The 23,038-nt window shown below is 46.5% G+C and overlaps 1 protein-coding gene across 13 annotated transcripts in view; it reads right to left on the bottom strand.

Moving 5' to 3' along the window:
• R3HCC1L (R3H domain and coiled-coil containing 1 like) overlaps nucleotides 1-23,038 on the bottom strand; it is a 194,286-nt gene that overhangs the window by 53,761 nt on the left and 117,487 nt on the right. For 10 of the 13 annotated variants that reach the window (XM_069239650.1, XM_069239651.1, XM_069239644.1 and 7 more), the window contains 2 exons: nucleotides 5,141-5,211; nucleotides 2,911-3,006 (listed from right to left, as the gene is read on the bottom strand). In XM_069239650.1, the coding sequence (XP_069095751.1) occupies nucleotides 2,911-3,006; nucleotides 5,141-5,211 (167 nt within the window). Of the gene's footprint in view, nucleotides 1-2,910; nucleotides 3,007-5,140; nucleotides 5,212-23,038 lie in introns of those variants that run through there. The other 3 variants (XR_011204915.1, XR_011204917.1, XR_011204916.1) reach the window with 2 other exon arrangements.

Raw genomic sequence — 23,038 nt, 5'->3', positions numbered from 1 at the left:
CAGGGAATGGTGCTGACCTGGTGCAGACCTTATAGCACGAGTGGGCATTCATAGTTGTGGCCTGTAGTGCTTTACTGAAAGACTGTGTGCCTTATCATATTATACCTTATGGGAGAAATCTGAGCGGCTAGTATGATTGCTGTAACAAAAGGATGGATATTTGCCAAATTCCTGTATGTATATGCCAATGCCACATGCATCCCTCTTGTAAACTTCTTTGTCAGAATTGGTATCGGCATTTGTGATAACTACAAAGAAACAAGATGCTTTGACGACCGATAACTGAAGTAGGTTTGATCAACCTGATCTAAGAACTACCCAATAGCTCATCAGCAGCAGGCAGTTCACTGATTAAAGATAAAAAAAAGTCATACATACAAGATTACAAACAAGAGACTGGTATTCATCTCTAATTGATAGAAGGCATTAGTATGCTCCTTAATGCTTAGAAAAACCATACATAACACCAAGTGGGCAGTACACCAAATGCTTGGTACACGACATTTAAAGTACTAGATATAATTTGTTTCGTCATGATGCAACGTTCGGTAATGCATCGCTGATGCATCAACTTGGCCTACTTCAATAGATAGAGGAAGCAGGTGGAAAACACTAAATGGACTTTCTCAAGATGTGAAATTTCTCAACTCAGAGGTAGTCAGGAACAAAATAGCAAGTTAAATACTGAACAGGATGTGTTATGCCAAACTCCGAACTATATTTTGGAACAACTGGAATCCATAACATAAGAGAACCTGTTGGTCTTGCACCCTGCAACAGGTGCTGGCTGTAGGAAACTAATTTCCAAAATGTAGCCTAATGTAGTAGGGTTCCTACTCTTTGCCTCAAACGGCACATGCTAGATTGTCAGTGAAATTATCCTATGAATTAATAGCTGAGCAAAACGTATGTACATGTACACCTGGACAATTGCTGCCCTTGAATGCCAGACACCAGCTAATACCATATAAAAGCCTAAAGACATGCTGCAAGTATTCCACCTGCCAGACGGGGATGCATATCCGGAAAGTGTTTCGAAAATTAACGTCAAAATCAAGTATTTGGCTTAATTACATGGAAAATAGTCACTATTACTCAAGCAAGCTTCCACTGCTTCAAAAAAGTTACAGGTTTTATAAAATGCGTATTGCAAGAGATTGTAAACAACTGTTCCGCTAACCTTTGCATAACAGATAAGAAAAAGGATGTGTTTACCGAAGACGGTTTGGATCAGTTTATCCATTACAAGAAATGCCCTGCCACATGAGATGAATTCAAAGACTATCTTGCAACAATAGAAACAAATACCATTTTAGGGCAAACCACGCCCTGAAACATTTCCCAAGAGCCTGTTTTTATTATTTACAGCTTGATATAAATTCTGTAATTGCAGATTCCTGCAGTTGTATGGATGTCTCAGTTGACTACACTATCTCGTATGGACTTCCAAGAAAGCCATGTTATAACAAAGAAGAAAGAATGAAAAACAGCAAAACATGGAAGATAGAGATGTAGGACCTAAACAATTCAAACATGCTAAAACTTATTAGCCAGGAATGTTAAAAAAGCAACACACAGCTCTTCAAGAGATCACAGTTAAAGCACCGAAAAATGTCCTCAAATCTCCCCTAATCGAAAACTGATGAAACTAAGCACTGTTCAAAGTAACCAATCCGCTTCTGTGGTCCAGGCAGGAATAGGCAGCGAATAAAAGTCTATATTCCATCGGTTTAAATGTAAGTCATCCATCCCAAACAAAAAATGCCTCTTAGCCCAGCGCACCACAGAACACTACATACTGTTGAATAATTAAGATATGTTGCTAGTTAATACAGTATTAGATGTCAAAGACACACACGTACTCGCAAATGAACGCACACAGAAATACAAGTGGACATACATGCACACATCAAAGCATACACACTTGCAAACCCCTCACACCTCCTCTGAACATTTCAGCGATGCTAGTTATCACTGCTGAAGCATTCCCCGTAACCTTCTTCAGGATACGATAGGGCGCTGCAACCCTAAACCCATGACTGCTACTTGCCAGGCGAAGCGAAGTCTAGGTAAGTGCAGATACTAGGTAGCCATCGTGGTGAGGCAAAGATCAACTCCTAAAAAATAGACCATAGAAACTGGACTCGGGGAATGCAGAGAGGGCTGAGGCAAAAGACCTACAGAGCCAGAAAAAAAGAGTGCATGGGTCATACAAAAACCGTGAGCTGCCACTGAGTCAATTCCCATTTTAGAACCTCTCCTGCCACTGTCATTCACAGGGACTCAGAAACAGATAAACCAGAAAGTACCAAAAATAGGGCAAGAGGCAACACAGTGTTCTACAGGCGTTCGGTCTTAGGAGCAGGGCACCAAGAATGCTGAACAAATACTTTGAAAGAAGAACGATTTAGACTTTGAACAAATGACTGACCAAGTACTCAACGGGAGGATTCGCAATTATACAAAAGAGACACTCTACCAAAAACCTATTCTTGGATATGGTGCTACATGTCTAATGGGTATACGTCGAAAAAACAGATCTTACTAGTGCGTTAAGGTAGCTGCAACGGCTGACGTACATTTTAGATGCAAAATTTGGGTACGCACTCCAACTTGTGAAAGACGCAAAGATCACATAAAGTTGCTCTTGTCCATCCTTACAATTTAACTCCTATTGAAAGGCATCAAAGGAATACAGTTTCAGAGATATACATGTTTCTTGAACCGATGTTCAAGAATAAATTTATTTAAATATTTTAAACTGTGTGATGCAGCTAAGAACCACAACTGTATTCCTATATGACCAAGGTGCAGCATAACTCATTAAGGGTCTGGGAATAAAAATAGCACATCACAATGCTTTTAAAGTTATTCTTCTAAAAGTGAATGCAAACCTAACTCTAAACTTACCAGCACATGTTCTGGCTTTGGTCTTGGCAGATCTGGTTCCTTGTGACAGTGGACGGACCTTGACCATAGGATGAATGCTGCATAGAGCATCACGAGCTGGAGGGCACAAATATAACAATTATCTGGATTACAACTTATGCGAACTTTGCATAATAAGAAATCACAAGAAACCAATTTCTTATCCCACAGGTTATGTTATACTTATTTAACTGTACTTAATAAAATAATATTCTTAGTTTGACAGAGCTAATAAACAGACATAATTAAATTCCTGGCAGAATGTTTGTACGATAATGATCAGGAAATCAGAAAAAGATGCAAAACTGTTTACATTCCACCGTTTAATAAAGCACTTTTGATCACAAAAACAATATAGAATCCTTGCTTTACAGATATTCGTGTAAAGGAGGAACTGCCATCATATTGATAACTAATACTGACCAATTTTAATATAAGTTTTGTTCTTTACTCCTCATAGAAAACGGATAATGATCATTGGTTTCAAGCTGTCCCAAACATCCCCATTTTCAACCTTCTAGTTTTGGCAGGTAATGGATGTGTAGAAAAAAACACGTCTTATGCTTGTGTTTTTAATATAGCATGCACTCCAAAACTCGAATGATTTAGCATTTTCCGAAATAGACATGGCAAATGGCCAGAGGGCTCATGGTTACAATTAACCCGCAGTCAATGAAGCAGCTACACCATTTACATGATATTGATCACAGTGGCTTCCCCTGTCTTTGGCAAAGCATTTTCTTGATCAGGGATTTCATAGATAGCTTACTGGCGAAATCAATCCCTACTCGCAGTGAGAGGAAAGAGACATTGAGGCTGGACATTTCTATGCTTTCTCATGGGTGACTGTGATACAATTTTCTTGATCAGGCTTTTCATGTGTTAGTTCATTTGTGTGATCGTGTTCTTTTTGTGGTGGCAACCACTTGCTAGAAGAGGTGTGTTTTGTTTAGCTCCAAAAAGCTTGAAGCTGGATGCCTTACGGAGATCCATGTGCCGTTCGATTTGGTTTTGGAAGTGCATAGTGAGTTGCTTCTGGCAGTGTGGAGTGGTCAGGTAGGGGATTTGGCAACAGATTATTTTAACTATTTATATGTGAGACATAATGGCCCGATTCACAAACTTCTTTCTGTAGTATGCAAAGCAGTACTACAGTAGTACAACTTGCATAGAACAAAATTCAAATCACAAACCTCAGAGACCTTGGCCTTTCCTATCTTTTCTTGCAGAGAGCACTGCCAAGGAGGTGGTGATATTTGCAAACATAGGTATACGTTTCGGTAGAACATGTGGGAAGAACAAGAGAGGGTGGAAATGGATAATACTTACTTCTAAGGAAAGGTTAAGGGAGGGACATGCTAACATGAACACACACCCACAAAAGAGTACGACCATTGCTATTCACAAACTAGAATGTTAAATTTACTACAGCTCTAAAGGGGTGTCAAAACATATGCAAATTTATCCTAGCCTTGGAGTAAGCTCCACACTAGTCCAATCACAGACACAGCAGCACACTCCAATGGCCGCACAGAAAAGAAATGACAAAAATCAGGGCCAAAAACTGAAGCAAGGGTATACATAATACGACAAAATTAAGGCAACAAAGGCACTGCAACACGTCCTTCACTTAGATGTGTCTCCTTATACATGGCTCGAATAGGAGCTGTCTTCAAAGGGAAAAAAGACCTATGTCTTGGATTTGGATAACCAGAGACTATCCTATATATAAACCACAATCCTGTAAATGGCATATTTTTAAGGCTTGACCAGACCCTCATCTGGGAAATCATGGATTTCGCTTCAGTAAGCCAAGAAGAAGCCCAAATTTGATATCTTTCACCCTGCGTTTCATGATCCCACTGCTTCCATTCTTGCCTTATGCTAAAAAAAAAAAAAAAAAGCACATAGAACACCCTTCTGTACAGGCACAGACATGGAGAGACCTGGACAGCCCTAGGAGCTGATGCTCAGTCAAACTCTGCTTGTTTTATTAGCCAAAATTATCGTAATGTGATGCCTTTTCTTGGAATAATGCGGCTATCAGATGGTGCTCTGTGGAATAAAGTCATTTACCACTTGTGCCCCATGCCCAAAAAACAACTTGCAACTGGGGCATACAAAAATGGGATGATAGCAAGCTAACTTAGAACAAAACACATCTTTCATTATCTGAATAAGGAACATAAATCGCAACAGAGAACATTACTACCTGCTACAGGACTGGAGAAAATTCCAAGAGCGTGTGTATCATCAACCCATTTAATGTCAAATCCTCTCTTCCTGCAACAAAATAAATACAGCTGTTTCCAATTGCAAATGAAATTCTGAGTACAGATAACACTGCTGCAGAAACACCATGCCATTGCATTTTGTTTAGTAGACGAAATTAAATCAGCAATAGTGTTGACATTATTAACATGTAATTGTGTCATGGTCTAAACAGAGGCCCACTTATGTCTATCTTTATCTAGACCCTGTTACCTACATATATATATACATATTAGCATGTCCTTGTCAAAGTAATTAAACCATGTGTGTAGGGAATTTAACTGGTTCAATGATTTGCAGGGGAGCACAATTAACAGCAAGACAGAATGTCACCAGTTAAAAGAGTTCGTCATCTCAACATTTTTACAGTCAGAGTGGCTGTGGCCCTTTAAAAGGGGCCTCAGACAGGGTACATATTCGATGGTCCTGCAAAGGTAGTCAACTTACATCTAAAAGGATCGAATCAGAAATATCATCTGAGTAGACCTGGGAAAGAACTGAACAGACAATCTCACTACAATTGTGCCGAAAACTGGTGCACGTGTAGGTATAATGTGTTTTTATTTTATTTAGATCCTGAGGAAAGTAATCCACAAATGAAGAGTGCTGCATCGAGATTGCCTGGTGTCTGGTCCAACTTATTCTTGACTTTACAATAATGAGACAATCGAGATGTTTTCTGGAGATCTTTGAGATGGTAGGCATTTAATTTCTGACGGTTACATCGCACAGATTGCAGAAAATCCGCCTTTTTGTTGGTCCCTGGATTTTGATTATCATATGTTTGCTTTTAAAGAGCTTATATAGTGGCGTTTGGACCTCTGAGCAGGTATCGACTGCTAAACAGCCCCTAACTGTATATGCAACGGCGCTGGTTGTGTATAAGACAAAAACCACAAATGAACTGCAACAAGGTTTTTCCATTGCACACTTGGGCAAAACCAAGCACATGGGCCGAAAAGCAGCTGACCCACAGTGAGCCAGGTCTCGGTGCAGAATTGTGAAATTAACCCATTTTGGGCATTAGCGTACTAATCTGTATCTTACATCAGTCGTTTCTCAGTGTCTGGTAAAAGTAAGGCCTAGATGCATGATGTTCGCATTTAAAAACATGAAAGTTGTTGCCACTTGAATGAGTAGGGGAATAATATAAGCCATAGTGCTATGTTACTAGCTAGGCTGCAGCACTTTTCACATCAGTAAGTCTGTGCAGTTTTCAAAAGCCTAAATTGTAATTGCTTCTTAGAAAAATAAATTAACCACATTAACACATAATTACTGAAAATAAAAAATATTAATCAATATGGGCTTTATAAACAATGCCACAAGAATGTTCATTGACTATTCCTGCCTCTCAGTAACCATTTTAATTATGGCTACTCCTAATTCCAGTATCAGGCTGGATTCCCTGAATGCCACCAGTAATTAGTTTCAATCATGCACTGCTTCAACTGGGGAAAGTTGTGAAGTGGTGTGTAATGGCTGCAGATCTGAGGTTTCCCAGAACAAAAGGACACCTTAAATCAACCACTACCCTGTTTGATAGCCGTCTGAACAAATCAGAATATGACTTAAAAACACTTTGCAGAATGAATCACTGCCTTTTGACCTGCTGTCCAAAGGATGCAGTACTTTGGCCCTCATTATGCCATTGGCGGCAAATCCCACTTACCGCCATGCCGACTGCCGCCAACATAACGCCGCGGATAACCGCCAACCATATTATGACACACACATACCAATCCGTCACGATACAGCCACACACACAAGTCCGCCAGCCCAAAGGTCAGTGATAAACTGGCGGTAGCAAAACCAACACCGTTACGCCAACAGAACTACGCCCATCATATTATAACCCACTAATCACTACACACATACAAAACTACAGTACATTGGTCAATTCAAACTACACACACCTGACACCCATACACACACCACACTTGCGGTGGACCCCCATCTCCTCCCCCACAACTTACAACATGGGAGGGGCAAGTCTTGGCAATCATGCATCCTGAGTGCCTGGCACGAGTAGGAGGAGGACTGTACTCTGGTAGGTCAAATCTCTAATACTATCACCCCCCCCCCTTTCCTGCATGCCATCACAAACCCCCACCCCTTTCCCTCACTCCCATCACTCCACCACCTCCCACATACCCCACCATCACAACCCACTCATCCCAATACCAAGCCCTGCATGCAACACCAATGCACGGACACCCTGACAGACCTGCATGGACACCTATCACCACACTGGAGAGAATCACCTAGCCGACCAAATAACTCACACAAAGATAAATCTGCCAGGGCAACAACAACCATAGGGCACAACACACCCATGCACAATATTTCACACGCAGAAACAACACTGCAATTACATCCCGCAGGTATCCCAGCCAATGTCACTGGAGAAGCAGTGCCAGCAACATCCAGTCCCCCCTCTCCCACACCCACCAGAGGAGGCCCACAGTGATGACAGAAGCTCTGGTCGCCTGGATCTGGATGACCAACCTGGCCCATCAGGAATCTCCGGACAGTCGGTTACCCAGGCACAGTCTCACACTACCACATAGCCTCCCACTCAGGAAACGCCACCACAGCACCCACCCAGCTGGCCCATGCCACTTTCTCCAGGTCACGTCAATCAGCAGTGTGTCCACCACTACAGGGACCCCAGGCCACCCCACAAACACAGGACGATCAGGGACCTGGGGTCAGTGGGCACACGGTTCAGGGGACAGAGGCACAGGACAACAGGGAAGCTGGGAGGACTGCTGTGCGACCGGGGGAGGACTAGCCCAGGGAACCGACTCTCCAGGAAGCACTCACCACGATCCTGGGAGCATATCAACATTCCCAGGATACGATGGGCCAGATCCTGGACAAGTTGCAGGAGAACATGTGGCTGCAGGTGGGACAGTACCTGGGGATCAGGGGGGACTTGAAGGACATCAACCCCCACCCTGGTCTCCATTGCAGGGGTGCTGGTAGATATGGCCAACACTATGAGGGAGGCAGTGGCACACCACAGGGCCCCCGACACTAGCAAAACCGATGAACAGTCCTCCACCTCTACTCCGCTAGTGGACAGGAGGCCCCACCACAGGACCAACGGGCCACCAGCACCCCTCCCCCTGCAGAAGGAGAACCACCCAGCAAACATTCCCTGCGATCCAGGCAGAAGCCAGAGACTATTGCCAAGACCCCCGCCAGGAAATAAGACTCTCCTGATTGTCACCCTTGTGTCCCACTCTGTCACCCTGTCCACCTTGAACTGCCATTGCTCCCCTTCCTATGCCCCCTTAGACAATGCACCTGTGATACAAATAGACTGGACTCTATCCTGGACTTTCCTTCATCATCACCCCAGCCCATTCCACTACCCCCTCTACTTCTTAGCACTTAAATAAACACCCTTTGAAAAAAAACAAGTATGGAGTATGTCAAATGATTTAAGTATGTATTAGTTTATCACGGTTTAAACATTGCAATTTAACTGTACAGTAATGTATACATAGGAAAGACCTGTAGTTGGCATCAGTCAACACACCAGGAGCGATAGTGGGGCACCAATGTCTGCAAATAGAGATGCCAAAGGGTACAGTGAGTGGCCATAGAAGTGGGAGAAAACTGCCTGCCAGTCACAATCTCAAACACAAAACTTTCAATTAAATGTGAAATTACACTGTCTTACCTGTGTGTCATTGGAAGTATTGACGGATAATTGTACTTCTGTAGTCCTCATCCTCTGCCTCCTCATCTTCACTGTCCACAGGGTTCACTGCTGCCACACAGCCATCTCTAGCCTTCTCCTCCTGCAGAAAAGTCACCTGGCGATGTAAGGCAAGGTTGTGCAACATACAGCATGCCACGATGATCTGGCAAACCTTCTTGGGTGAGTAGCACAGGGATCCACCTGTTAGATGGAGGCAACGAAACCTGGCCTTCAGGAGGCCAAAGGTCCTCTCTATAATTCTTCTAGTTCACCCATGTGCCTCATTGTAAGATTGCTCTGCCCTTGTACTGGTTTCTCACAGGGGTCAGTAGCCATGAGAGGCTGGGGTAACCAGAGTCACCTGCAAATATTGAGGGACAAATGTTAGCCACACACTAACCCTTAGGGCCCACACCATACCCATACACCAACATATACTGGGTGGGAACCAGGGCTCACCTATTAGCCACCCCCTGTGCCTCTGGAGTTGAGCCATCACATTTGGGATGCTGCTATTCCTCAGGATAAAGGCATCATGCACAGACCCAGGATACTTTGTATTGATGTGGGAGATGTACTGGTCCGCCAGGAACACCAATTTGCACATTCATGGTGTGAAAGCTTTTTCGATTTCTGAACACCTGTTCATTTTGCTTGTGGGGTGGGGGGGGGGGGGGGGTGGAAGGGGACAAATGCAATATGTGTTCCATCAATAGCCCCAATAATGTTATATATGGATATGTACCATTGCTCAGAAATCAGCTTTCACTGTGGCCAAATCCTCCACCTAGGGGAAAACAATATAGCTGCACATGAGTTTAATCAGGGGAGACAACACTCTGGTCAGCACTATTGAGAACATTGGCTGAGACATTCCTGCTGCCAAGCCCACTGTCACTTGGAAGGAGCCGCTTGCCAGGAAAAGGAACACTTGCACAAGAGAGGGGATCCCGGTGTGACAGTTAGCAGAGATTAGTTCAGGCACCAATTGGGCACACAGCTCCGTGATTATGGCCCTGTCAAGTCTATAGGTGAGGATAATGTGCCTGTCCTCCTTTGTTGTTAAGTCCACCAGGGGTCTGTATTCGGGAGGATGTTTCCATCTCCTATTCATCAGCAGCGGTTGCAAACTATGGGGTGAAATAGTGAGCAGCTGGTCATTATCTCCTAATTCCAACCACAACAGTTCAATGCATGTTGTGATTGTAACAGTATTTTGTTGGAGATGTCCAACTAATGGTGCATTTGTGTACTGTGATGCAGTTAGGATCCATGGCCTGCCCCCATGCCCAGAAATGGCGTCCGCCTGTCCTGTATGGAGGGACAGGTGGAAATGAAGTAGTTCCGCTGACGTTGTGCGCTGTTGCGGGAGACGGTCCAGAACCGCCGTGCAACTCCTCATTGGTTAACATTGGGCCCTATGGGGTACAGTGGCCAATGGTAATGTACACCTGCGGTGACTGTATGCACCGCCGCGGACGTCACTGCGGTTTTCGATCTAATTCCTCACTTGCTACCTGACCTTCAGCAGGAGAGGACCTACACTGCATGTGCTGATGTGACCTGTGTCTGGAACTGACCATGGCTCGTGTGACTGGGGAAAGGGCCCCTGCCTTCACCCCAGCAGAGTTGGAGCGACTGGTGGATGGGGTCCTTCCACAGTACAGAATGCTGTATGGGCCTCCAGACCAACAGGTGAGTACAACGTGAGTACGATGCATGGTGCGTGAATGCACTGAGTGCTGTGTGTGATGGCCTCATGTAGGGGGTGGGTGGTCGATTGACCCTGGGCAGCGTGCAGCATATATGGTCGGCCATGTCTGTGCTAATGGGGATGGGAAGGGGCATGGTGGGCCATGGGTGTAACAGGCAGGATGGTCGGACTAATACCTTTTCCTGTGTCTATTTCTCTGCAGGTCTGCGCCCATCAAAAGAGGGTATATGGCATGCCATCGCCACGGACATGCGGACCCTGGGGGTCTATGGCAGGCGGAGCACCCACTGTCGGAAACGGTGGGAGGACCTGAGACGATGGGCATGGAAGACTGCGAGGCCCAGCTGGGGATGGCTTCCCAACGAGGAAGGGGTGCCCGTCAAACCCTGACCCCCCCCCCCGATGGCCCGCATACTGGTGGTGGCCTATCCGGAGCTGGATGGGCGCTTGGGGGCATCTCAGCAGCCTTAAGGGGGTGAGTACAGTGCCCCAATATACAACTTGCGCCTGGTGGGGGGTGGGGGCCCTGTGGGTGCCCCTAGGCCAGGCCTGGCATTGCAGGGTAGGTCCCATGTTGGGCAGGGTTCTGATGTGAAAGTACTCCAACCAAGCTAGCAGGCAGGCACTACTGGGCAGGGGCCTATGGGTCTCAGGTATGCTGCAATAGGCATTAGGTGTCCCTATTCATGGCCTGGTGACTAGCATTGTGACTAGTAGTGCATTGCCTAGTGTGTAGGGCTGTTCCCTGTGTGTTAGTGTGTCGTGTACGCCAACGGTGGTTTTGTTGGTGCCATTGGCCAAGTGTATCCTTTATGTCTCCCCCCTTTTTTTGTCTGGTCACCCTGTCCTTATGTGCATTAGCATCATCTGGCAGAGGAGCAGAGGCACCGCGACGGATGGAGCTGCATCCCACACGACCCAAGAGGCAGAATCCACTGACGGTAAGGGCACCAGTGGGACAGAAGGCGAGGAGAGCACCACGGCGGAGACAGGAGGGGACAGTTCGGACATGGATACCTCCTCTGATGGGAACTCCCTGGTGGTGGCGGACACTTCTGTACCCACCCCAGCTACAGCCACCACCCCCGTACCAGCACCACCCTCCTAGCAGCCCCTCAGCGAGTTTCCCGTGCCCGCTCACCCAGGAGGGTGGGCAGCTCCTTCACCCTAGGCACCTCAGGCCCTGCCCCAGTTAGCCCTGCTGCCCTGAGTGAGGAGGCTATTGACCTCCTGCGATCCATCTCTGTTGGGCAGTCAACCATTGTGAATGCTATCCAGGGGCTGGCAGCCCAAACGCAACAGATAAATGCATTCCTGGAGGGCATTCACACTGGCTTGGCGACCCAACAAACATCAATTCAGGCTCTGGCCTCCTCTCTGATGGCAGCCATTGTCCCTGTTTCCAGCCTCCCCCTCCAACTTCCTCTTCCCAATCACAATCCCATTCCCCTCAACCCCAACCAAGCACACAGTCAGACCAGCATGCACCCAGGTCAACACGCCTAGTGGACATGGCAAACACAAACACAAGCACCACATTTCACCCCACAGGCACTCACACAAATACCATCCAGAAGCAGACATACCAACATCCACTGCCTCCACTGTGGCCCCCTCCTCCTCGTTGTCCACCTCCCTCCCAGTTTCGTCTTCACTCACTCACACCTGCATGCACTACATCCTCATACACTACACCCACCACATGCACACCTAACAGCAAACGCCCCTCATTGGCAGTCACCACCCCCACTTCCATGCACACGTCCCCGTGTCCTCTCCCACTGTGTCTGTGTCCCCTCCTCCCAAAGTACATAAACGCAAGCACTCAGACACCCCACAGCTATCCACCTCACCACAGCATCCAGCCCATGCACCTGCACCCAAACAGAGCAGACAGACACCTCCTACCACCACTCCTCTTCCTCCACTCCCAAACCATCTCCCTCTTCCCACCCCAATGTCCCTAAGAAGCTTTCCTCTCCACCACTGACCTCTTCCCTACCCCTCCCTCTCCCGTACCTCACGTCAGGCCTTGGCGGTCAAAACCCACCACCTCAGCCACCCAGTCCACGGGCACAGAAGTGTCCCCAACTACTCCAGGTGGGAAAGGATCCCGGCCACCAGCCAGGCAGACGGACATGGTGCCAGCCCCAAGTGCGTCGAGGAAGGGAAAGGAGTCAGCCCCAGCTGCAGGACGAAAGGGCAAGGAGGCAGCCCCAGCTGCAGGACGGAAGGGCAAGGAGGCAGCACCAGCTGCAGGACGGAAGGGCAAGGAGGCAGCACCAGCTGCAGGACGGAAGGGCAAGGAGGCAGCACCAGCTGCAGGACGGAAGGGCAAGGAGGCAGCACCAGCTTCCAGAAGGAGGGGCAAGGGGCTTGCAACAGCAGGCAGTAGAGACAAGGGGCCAGGTGCAGGGACTCAGTCAGAGCCTCCACCACCAACCATGGTGGGCAGCCGTCCGAGGCTGAAGGGGAAGGGTTGGAGCCTCCCCCACCACTTCCAGCACCGCCACCTGCCCCGCCACCAGCACCACTGCCAGCAGCACCAGCCCCAGTGGGCAGCCATCCAAGGCTGCAGGGGAAGGGCTGGAGCCACCCCCCAACACTGTCAACACTGCCACCTGCACCACCATCAGCACCACTGCCAGCAGCAGCAGCCCCAGTGGGCAGCCGTCTGAAGCTGCAAGGGAAGGGCTGGAGCCTCCCCCACCACTGCCAGCTTCACCAGCAGCACCACCACTACCACCACTGAGCAGCCGTCACCACCGGCGGACAGTGTGGATGAGGCTCACTGGGCACAATGTCCCCTCCAGAACAAGTGGAAGAAGCCATTTACTCACCCCATCCTCCACAGGATGAAGCTCCTCCAGTGGGCAAGTCACCCACTCCAGAGACAGTGGTCTATCACTCCCTAGGACAGAGCAATGGGCATGTTGCCCCCTCCAGAGCATGTGGGCAAGTCACCCACTTGAGAGACTGTGGCCTTGCACTCCCCAGGACCAAGCACAGGGCATGTTGCCCGCTCCAGAGCATGTGGGCAAGTCACCCACTTGAGAGACTGTAGCCTTGCACTCCCCAGGACCAAGCACAGGGCATGTTGCCCCCTCCAGAGCCAGTGGGCAAGTCACCCATTTGAGAGACTGTGGCCTTGCACTCCCCAGGATCAAGCACAGGGCATGTTGCCCCCTCCAGGACCAGTGGCTTGTATCATCTTCTGGCTGAGGTGCCCCCCCATTACCCGTCCCCCTGGCTATTTTCGACCTGATGCCCCTGCAGTGTTCTCTCGGTGTTGTTGCAGGAGTGAGGTGGGGCCTTGGACTATGTGATGTGGCGCTGTGGCCCACGGACATTGAGGTCTGGGCAGTGTCACTGCATTTGTAAATATGTATATACTTGTTGATTTGGATGCACGTATTTATAGTATTTTATCTTATTACTCTCACTTTAATCAATGCATTTTGCCCTTGCATTATTCCTGAGGGGCATGGGGTGAATATGTAATGTTACTGCATCTGCTTGTGTGTATGGTGTTGGGGGTGGCAGTGTTGCATGTGTGTGTCACTCTCTTTTTCCTCCCCCCTCACCTGTGTGCTAGGCAGCAGTATTCACTGTGGTTGTCTTCGCCAGCCTTGGCGTTCGTAGTGGAGCAGAAGGTAGAAGAGCGTGGGGAACACATGCAATTCGGGCTCCATGGTGGCGAGGTTCTTACTTGAGTGTCCAGAGGGGAGTCGTTTCCCTCCTGTGCAGTGTTTTTGCCAGGCTTTTGATGTCGTTGGTACCGCCCTGGAAAAGTTGGCAGATAGGTGTGTCATAATACAGTGGGCAGAACATTGTCTTCCATCTCTGTAGGCGGTTACAGATTTCGCCTGGCGGTCGGTGTGTTAAAGTGGCTGTCTGTCTGAGTGGTTTCCGCTGTGGTCATAATTTCATATTTATTACCGCCGGCCTGTTGGCGGTATTACCGCTGCTTTATCACCGACCGCCAGGGTTGAAATGAGGGCCTTTATGTTTTGGTAACTGGCCACCATACTGGAACCTCCCAAGTGGAACCTCTGATGGTGCGGTGTCTCACAGACACACAGCTGGCCAATTGCCTGGGCGGCACAAGATGGGAGCAGTGCTTAATTTGAATTGGTGGTTTCCAGTGGGGGGCACCGGCACTTGTCTTTGAAGGGCGTCACTTTTTTTAATTTGCATTAGGCATTTACTGCGAGCAAAAGACAAGTGGGAAATACGGAGGAAGAGAAAAACGGAAAAGCGTCACAAAGGGAGAAAGCAGAAAGGTGCAAGAGTCAGCTGAAGGGCACAGAATGGCTGTTAATAGGTTAAAGAGGTCCGATATGGCTTTAGGATTACCCTGCCTCAGTATTCGGTGCTAGCACATTTAAATGCAGCAACCATGTCTTTTAGGGGAGAGCTTTGGACAGCGGCACGTTTTCATATGGCTGGGTATCGCAGAGACCTCCTACCACCAAACACCAGACCCCCTCGCGCAAGCTTAAATTAAAACCTTATAGAATGCGCTTTGCTTTGTGATTAGAGGTCGTAAACCCCCGGGCGTATTTTTATTGACAAAATATTGTTAATCATAATCCAAATTATACGCAGTAACCACAATCATTTTCACAAAGCATTTACAGAGTTCAAGGGATGCATAGCCTTAACAGAGTACGCTAATACATCCACATTCCTGTCACTGACTAAAACAGTTTGTTCCTGCGTACCCAATGATGGTGGCTGTGAATGAGATTGTGACTGTTTTCCTATTACCCTAAACCCTGCCCCTCCTTACGCTAAGAATCCCAGGGGTAGGATCTCCATCAAGGTGTTCTCATACCTTCCAAACTGGATTGCTGTGGAGGGGGCTCGGCTGCCCGCTAGGATACCTACCTCTGGCGCACCTGCAACCTCAGACTCCACCCCCTCAAAGGCCAGTGCTCGCTCCAGACCTTCTGCGCATGCGCTGGTGGCTGGCCCCAAGGGGCCACATGCCAGCGACCGCTCGCAACCCCCCTGGTCCCCTGTATGTCATCCACACTTCCCAGCCAGCACCCCTTTGAGGTTCCAATTGGCTTGTCAACCAATTTTGTAATAAAAAAGGTACCCGTTTATATTCCCAGTCATGATCTCACCCCACCCACCATCATACCCCCAAATACGACAAACTAACAAACTATAACTGTCCATTCACCACAAGTCAAGTCACCTAATAAACCAAATCAAATTGTTAGCATGTAGACCACAATTGAACATTTAGAGCATTTGAATATAACTGTAAGAAAAATAACTAATTCAGTAGAGACTGACGCCCAACAATGAAGGGAGGCGGGTGGGTAATTCTTGTTGTGGCCACTGGGACCCCCGGGCCAGTTGGCCTTATAAGGCCGGCCACATGACATATTTGTACGTGACCCCGGAAGCACAAACAGTGCTTCTGGGGCCGCGGGCCCCTTTTCAGCCAAACAGCTGTGTTTTTATTGATGGGCAGGGGCCGGGGACCCTGCCGCTCCCCAACCCCCACCCCAATGTCCCGGCCTAGTGCCGTCACCATAAGCGGGGCCCCCCTGATTGGGGTGGCCCCCGTGCATTTACAAATTATTCACTGGATGGGAGTGCCTACAAAACAGGATGTAGTGGACTGTGGAAGGATTGAGAGGGAAGAGATACAGAGATTCTTAAACAAGTGTACTCTTCACCATCTTGGAAGGCTGGGAATACACTTGTGAGACTGAGTTTATGGTAAGACATACACTCACACAGTTCAGAGAAAGAATAGTGGACTGTGTGTGAATTTTGCAATAATGGGGCATTAGGTCAATCAGTACAGAGCAGCCTTAAATTATACTGTTCTCTTTACTCTTACATCAGAGTGCTGTTTGGAGATTAGAAGGTGCATCAGGTAGCAGGTCGGATTGGTTCTGAACTGACGCTCACTCTCTCAGTGCTGGCATTGGTTTTGAACTAAGGCTCACTGTTTCTCAGTACTGACAGCCACCAACTGAAAAGTTCTATATAATTTATTTATGCATTTTCTTTATAGCACGGACATTACCCAAATGTGTTAGGGCGCTTTACAATAAAACGGGTTTCATTACATGAGGTACAATTTTTACAACAGTTGCAAGTTATGATCATTACAAAAGGCACGAAGTAGTGGGTAGATACCCACGGACAGTTGTTTGTTTCGATTGTTACAAAGGAAGGGAGTTACATGTTTTAGAGGATGTAGGTGGTATAGGTAGGGGCAACAAGGTTATGTCAATTGAGGCAGAGGAAGTGAAGTAATCTCACTCTCTGGAATGTACATTACCATAGGAGAGGTGGGCTAAGGGGGAAACTGGCCAAAGTGTCTTTGAGGGAGAAGGCTTTCAGCTCCATTTTGAAGATCGGCAATGAGGTGGTGGTGCGCAGCATCTAGGGTGGGGAGATCCATATTCTGGTCTTGCTGCTTGAGAAAGACTGTGCCATGAGTTATTCCTTTTAAATGTTGGAGGCTTTAGCAACAAAGTTTCAGCATTTTGCAATGGTCTGGGGACTCCCATTAGCTTCAGTTTGTTTGCCAGGTAGCTAGATGTGCATGTATATATCTTAATGTGCACACCATATCTCGCCATTTTCTTGTCTGGAAAAAAACCTCTGGCATCTACCAGCTCACTAAATCTCTCAATGTAACACTTTTTATTTCTTTTTTCTCAGAGTTTGTGCCAGGATATCAAAAGAAAATAGTGTGCCCCATGAGTTTTATAAACAAATACAAAGCTCCTACTAACCTGCTTCTGGGGGCGGATCATCCTCTGATTTCACCTGAGGGCTGAGAAGAGAGGGTGCCAAGCACTCTTGTGATCATTCTAGCAGACCTCTTCAATGAAACCACTCTGTCTATTTCGACATCCGCTCCTACCCTGCACTCGCTGCTCCAGGTACAGCTCTGGGAGCTAACCATGGAGGTGCCTACCTACCTCACTTCGCCTCTTCCTTCTCATGGATGTGGTATCTTAACTGAGACCTGGATCCTACAAGGTCTTTCTGGTGTGGTGCAAAAGGCAAAAAATCAGCATGCCATGCACTTTTGATCGTGATGGCCAGAAGCAAAAACGACGGCAGTTTAAAACGTAATGGGCCTTGTGTAAGAAGACACCGACTCAATTGTGAGCCCCTTTTTTGTTTTTATAAAAGTGAATTAAACTAGAGCAAGTGCCACTGAAAGGCAGCTTTATTTGGAGGATCATAACTAGATCTACAATTCTTTCTCACAAGTACTTAATTTTTTCACATTTGATTAAACAATTTATTTTCCTGCTTCCCAGGGAAGACCTTTCACTATTTCATGTGAAACTGTGTATTCTAAACCAGCAACGAGAAATGGCTAGCCATACACTGTAGTAATACGTCTTAGAGAAAAGTCTTCCATAACTGAAACCACCATCCTGAAAATCTGATTGAAGAGGGCAGTCAGAAGGATTTTGGTGAAAAAAGATTCTGTGTACATTCTATTCATTATGCAATTCTGGTCAGAAGGTTCCTAACTCTCAAGGACAGAAAAGGTTTCCCTGTTATACTCCCAAACAGAAGGCTGGGTATGGTATGGCAGTGATACCATGTCTGCAAAACAGTATTCCGAGTTTAATGAATTACCAACACACATCCATGTTTCTTCAGCAGTGGTTATTGGTCACAGATTCAAATTAATTTTCATTATCCCGGATATAAAGCTGGGAATTTGTATTTTATGGCTCACTTTTTTTTAGTCAACTGAGATAGTGGATACACAGGACAATAATGAATCACACAAACGCTGCAAATGACAATGGCTCAGACAATCACTTTAGATTATGTGACACATTCGGAAACAGTGAAGAGCCAGTTTTACGAGCATGTTTGGAGAGTCCAAGCTCACCATTAAAAGACGGCAGAGATTTCCATGCTGATGCTTAACAAATATATTTGGGAGTCTAGTGGCTAAACAGAGCTAATGGTTGTCATCTTCCCTCTCACTGTGTGCAGTATCATTAGTGATACCAAATAACAAAAGTTATTCTAAGAGCAGATCATGCAAGATACAAAGTATGTTGCTACAGCCATGTTCAACAATCCTTTTTAAGCAGCAAGGACAGGCTCCAGTTTGAGGCAGCATACTTTTACATTCTTAAAAATGGGGTGCGATTGTGCATGAGTCCACTAGAGACACAATGTAGAATACATGGCATCATATGCAATTTTTTATGTTTAAAATGGCCCGAGGAAGGCTGAGATAAGCAGAGTTACTCTAAAAGGAGAATTTGGATCACCTAAATGCACCTTTTTACATGGTCCCAACATTCTCATACTTCATTCCTATAATGCAACGGGACACTTGTTTCAAGAATCCCACGCAAATAGTTTTAGTAAATCAAAAAAGCTCGTGTCCAAATTAGTATTTTTAGAATATGCAATCTTTTGAAAAGCCAGTTTTAAAGTCAGTACATTGTAGCTACGTTCAGCTGTTGCAGAATTAGATTTTAACGTTTCCGAAGAATGTATTCGAGTGTAAATAATGAAATGGGAAGCTACTGTGATTCGCACAGTATTTGATGGCACTGTTAAATTCTACCTTCCCAGCCTCGAGTGACATTATACTATGAACCAATAAAAAACAAAGAAAGACGAATTAGCGAGATAGGCGAAAAAACTCAGAAACAGATCTGTATTACTGTTGCAGAGTGCCCCTGAAGCAGGGCAAACACTTAATTGTCACGGGTAAAGACTATAAAATACTTCAGAATTGAACAGAACAGCTAGTGGCCCGAGAAAGAAATAGAATACAAGAAAAAAAAAACTAAGGTACAATAAAGAGGGCCTTGGGGACGTCTGCAGAGAAGAAGAAAACTGCTGAAAGAGGTTTTAGAATGTACTTGGTACCCATTACAGTTCAGGAAAACATATGCTTCTGAGATTTATGTGATCATCACTGCAGATCACGTTGGTGCTGAGGACATTTTGTCTTGCAGTTTGGCAGAGGTCGCTGACTAGATTCATGGCAGCTGGCTGACAACGAGCCCAGACAAGGCTGAATTACTGACAGGAGGCAAAAGAAAATGCCAGGTACACCTTCGCAGCAACACTAACTCAAACACTTTTGGGAGTCTGGTCCTTGACTGGGAAACCACTAAATGCATTGAAGAGTCCTCTATAACCAGGTCGACGAAATGGCGAAGTGTAGATTTATCTACAGTTTTGTTCCCCTTGCCTACACCCGAGTTATTCTACACATGCCTTTTAAAAGACCTTGATTTCAGCCTTTTAAGCGAACGGTATTTTCCGACAATTTCAGGTCATCGAAAAATAGTCTGCCTAGCAAATAAAAACAGGACCCTTGCCATCACCTGCGTCACACTTCACAACCTGCGGCCACATGGACAACAGCATCCTTTTAAAAAGCTAAGACATTTTGTTATGCATCTTCTGGTATTGTGAAACGTAGCCTACAGCTAGCTCTCTAGTCATTAGGCTAGCTTGGTGCACTGAAAACTCACCATTAAAGATCTTCTAGGTTTATCCACCAGTGTAAATCAATAACCATGGACATACTCAAGAATCATTGCTAACACAATGTAAGGAAGACACTGGCTAACAGCAAAGAAGAGGCAGTATAGTAAAACGGCAGGCCAAGGATCAGCTATCCACAAATAAGCGAGTGAAAGACCTTGAAGGTTTCTTTTGAGTAGCTTAGCTGAGCTTTAAAGGTGAGGTGCAAAGGGAATAGTGAAAATACTAACTAATGTCCAGGCAAAATGTATTCCGAAAATAATATGAAACAATTAACGACTAAACTACAGAAGGCTAAACAGAAACAGATGGGATAAAAATAAGGTAAACTTCCTAAAATGAAATAAGGAAGGGGGGGGCTTGTAACCAAAAGCGTATTATAGAAAACGACTACATTACATGATAACAGAAATACAGGATACATGTATCTGTATGGTGCCTGTTAGTCTGTTGCCTCGTTCGCACTTTCAGCTCGTGGGTATCAATACCCCTATTGTTTCTATAGCTGTAAGTACAGAGCTCCGAAAACAGGTATCATACACAAGTGCCAGCATCATAGGAAGTATTCCCTTATCCTTTTTCGTTTGTGTGTGCTCTCCAGTTCCCCTTTAAAAAAAGAAGCTAATTGAGCTGAGCTGTGTGACCTATACACGCCTGCCAACTTCAACAAAAATCTCAGAGCGAGGAGGGGGCGGGGCTTTGGCGGGGCGTGGCCTCACGCAGGGGATCACCTAAGAAGCATTTTTGCCCCCACTCTAGCTTCAACCTCCCTCGTCTTTAAAAAATAAAAAAATTAAAACTTCCAGAGGCTGTTGCTAATGTCCTGGGGTGTTTTCACACCCATTAATGGAAATAAGCAGTTACAAGCGGTTTACAGTGGTTTTCAGCCAATTTTTTCCTGGCACTGTGTGATATCGGCTCCTCACCGGCAGTGCTTAATTTTATTTAATTGCAGTGGCCACAAGTTTCATAGGAGAGCTTTGGGCACCGGCACGTTTTTATTTACAAATGAAGCACTGCTCACTGGGTGACCGTGTGATGGTAGCCAATATCGTGTGTCACATGGTGGCTCCATGTGAGTTGGCAGGTCTGCCGATGGTAAAGGGTGACCAGGTGTGCGTTAATAATCAGAAAAACCCTACAAAGTGTATCACCTACCATATTCTTATGTCCTGATTCTTTCTTATTTTTTAACAGTGGGTATGTAGAGTTCACAATAACTGAGCGACAGTATGAGGCAGCCTAGGCAAACAGGTTGTGAAGGATTTATAAGCTCAGTTTTATATCACTCGAAGAAGACGTTTTGAATGTACTGTGGAAGCACAATGTGTGTAGGGTAACCTACCTGTCTGATTTATTTCTGACAAATATATGTTGGAAGAATGCTACTGGCGAAGCCTTAGCCCTGGTGGAGTGTGCCGCGACACATTATGGAGGTTGTCCATCTGGCAATGGTGTTTTTAGCAGCCTGCCGGCATCATTCCCCAAACATTCACAAAAAATTGATAAAAGTGGCTTCCTGGTAAGCAGTCCAACAATGCGGGCACTACGATTGGGGAGTCGTGAGGAGGCTGGCAAAGATTCCACCCACCTCGTCCGTGCTGCAGGACGGTTAGCTGCTTGGTCTGGGGGGCAACTGGGGAGAACAGAGATCTGGGCAACGAGGCTTGGAGAAAAGACGAAGGTATATTCCCCCCTATAACCACCCCTGACATGCTGATACTATCTCCTCATATCACCCCCACAAACCAGGGATCACAGGAAGGACTTGGCATGATGAGAGGCATCCAGAGCCCAACTAGGCCATACTAGTACTTCCTCTCATGCTGGGGGTGCAGGCTGGGGTCCTCTACTTGAGGTTCAGGCTGTCTCTACACGCTGAGGGATGGCCTCTGCCTTCCACATGTGATAACTTGTGAAGCCGCAAGACTGGACTTACTTCTCCAGAATAGAACTTATGTTGGCACACTAGACTGGGTGTACAGCAGGTCTTGGATTGTCGACTTGTATCAGCTGACTGGAATGCTGACTACCCTCAGGCACTGACAACTGGCCTATGCTGTCCGCATTTATGACCTGGACTTGCTACAAGACTGCTCATGCCTCCCCAGAACAAATAATCAACGCTCATTAAGAAGTGGGAACAGCAGGCCTCAGATTGCAGAGCCATACTAGCTGTTGCACTCACATCAATTGATCCACACTGACCCAAGGCAGAGCACTGTTAATCCCAGAGATGGGGCGTTGTGGGACTGGCAGGGCCCCCCCATTTCGGTGCCATCACAAACAGCACCATCCTCTGCTGGCACAGGAATCCTGCAACCCCATGGCACCCACAACACCGCTGCAAACTATGCCCTAAACCTATGCCAACCAAGCTAGACAAGATCCTCACAGCTATTGTGAAAACCAGACTAGTTCTTAGAGACAGAGTGGACGTAGTGGCAGTGGAACTGGGCCTTTTGTGTGAAAACCAAAGCAAGCTCTCAGAGTCAAACAAGCAGAATTGGCCATACAAGACCTTCAGCCCCAGGCTAAAGATCTTGACGAATGAGTCAGAACTCATTAATAACGTTTGCTTCCTAGACAGTAACGTTGAGGAAGTTGAAAGAAGATCACTTTGCAATAACCTTCACATTGAAGGCTTCCTAGAAGACGCAGAGGGTCTAGACCCCACAAACTTTGTTGAGAACTGTTTATCCACCTATGTAGCACCCACAGGCCTCACTCCTCATTTTACTGTTGAACGCGCCCACGAGTATCCACCCTGTTTCCCCACATGACACCCCTCCAAAGGCCGATGGTGGCCAAATTAGTGAACTACGGGGATAAAGATATGAGCATGCAGGCTGCCAAGCACATGGGCTGTGTTACTTATGAGAACTGAT

This window comes from Pleurodeles waltl, chromosome 6 (genome assembly GCF_031143425.1).
Source record: "Pleurodeles waltl isolate 20211129_DDA chromosome 6, aPleWal1.hap1.20221129, whole genome shotgun sequence".
NCBI lineage: Eukaryota > Metazoa > Chordata > Amphibia > Caudata > Salamandridae > Pleurodeles > Pleurodeles waltl.
The sequence above is the reverse complement of the archived record's forward strand: the minus strand, read 5'-3'. Positions and strand labels throughout refer to the sequence as shown.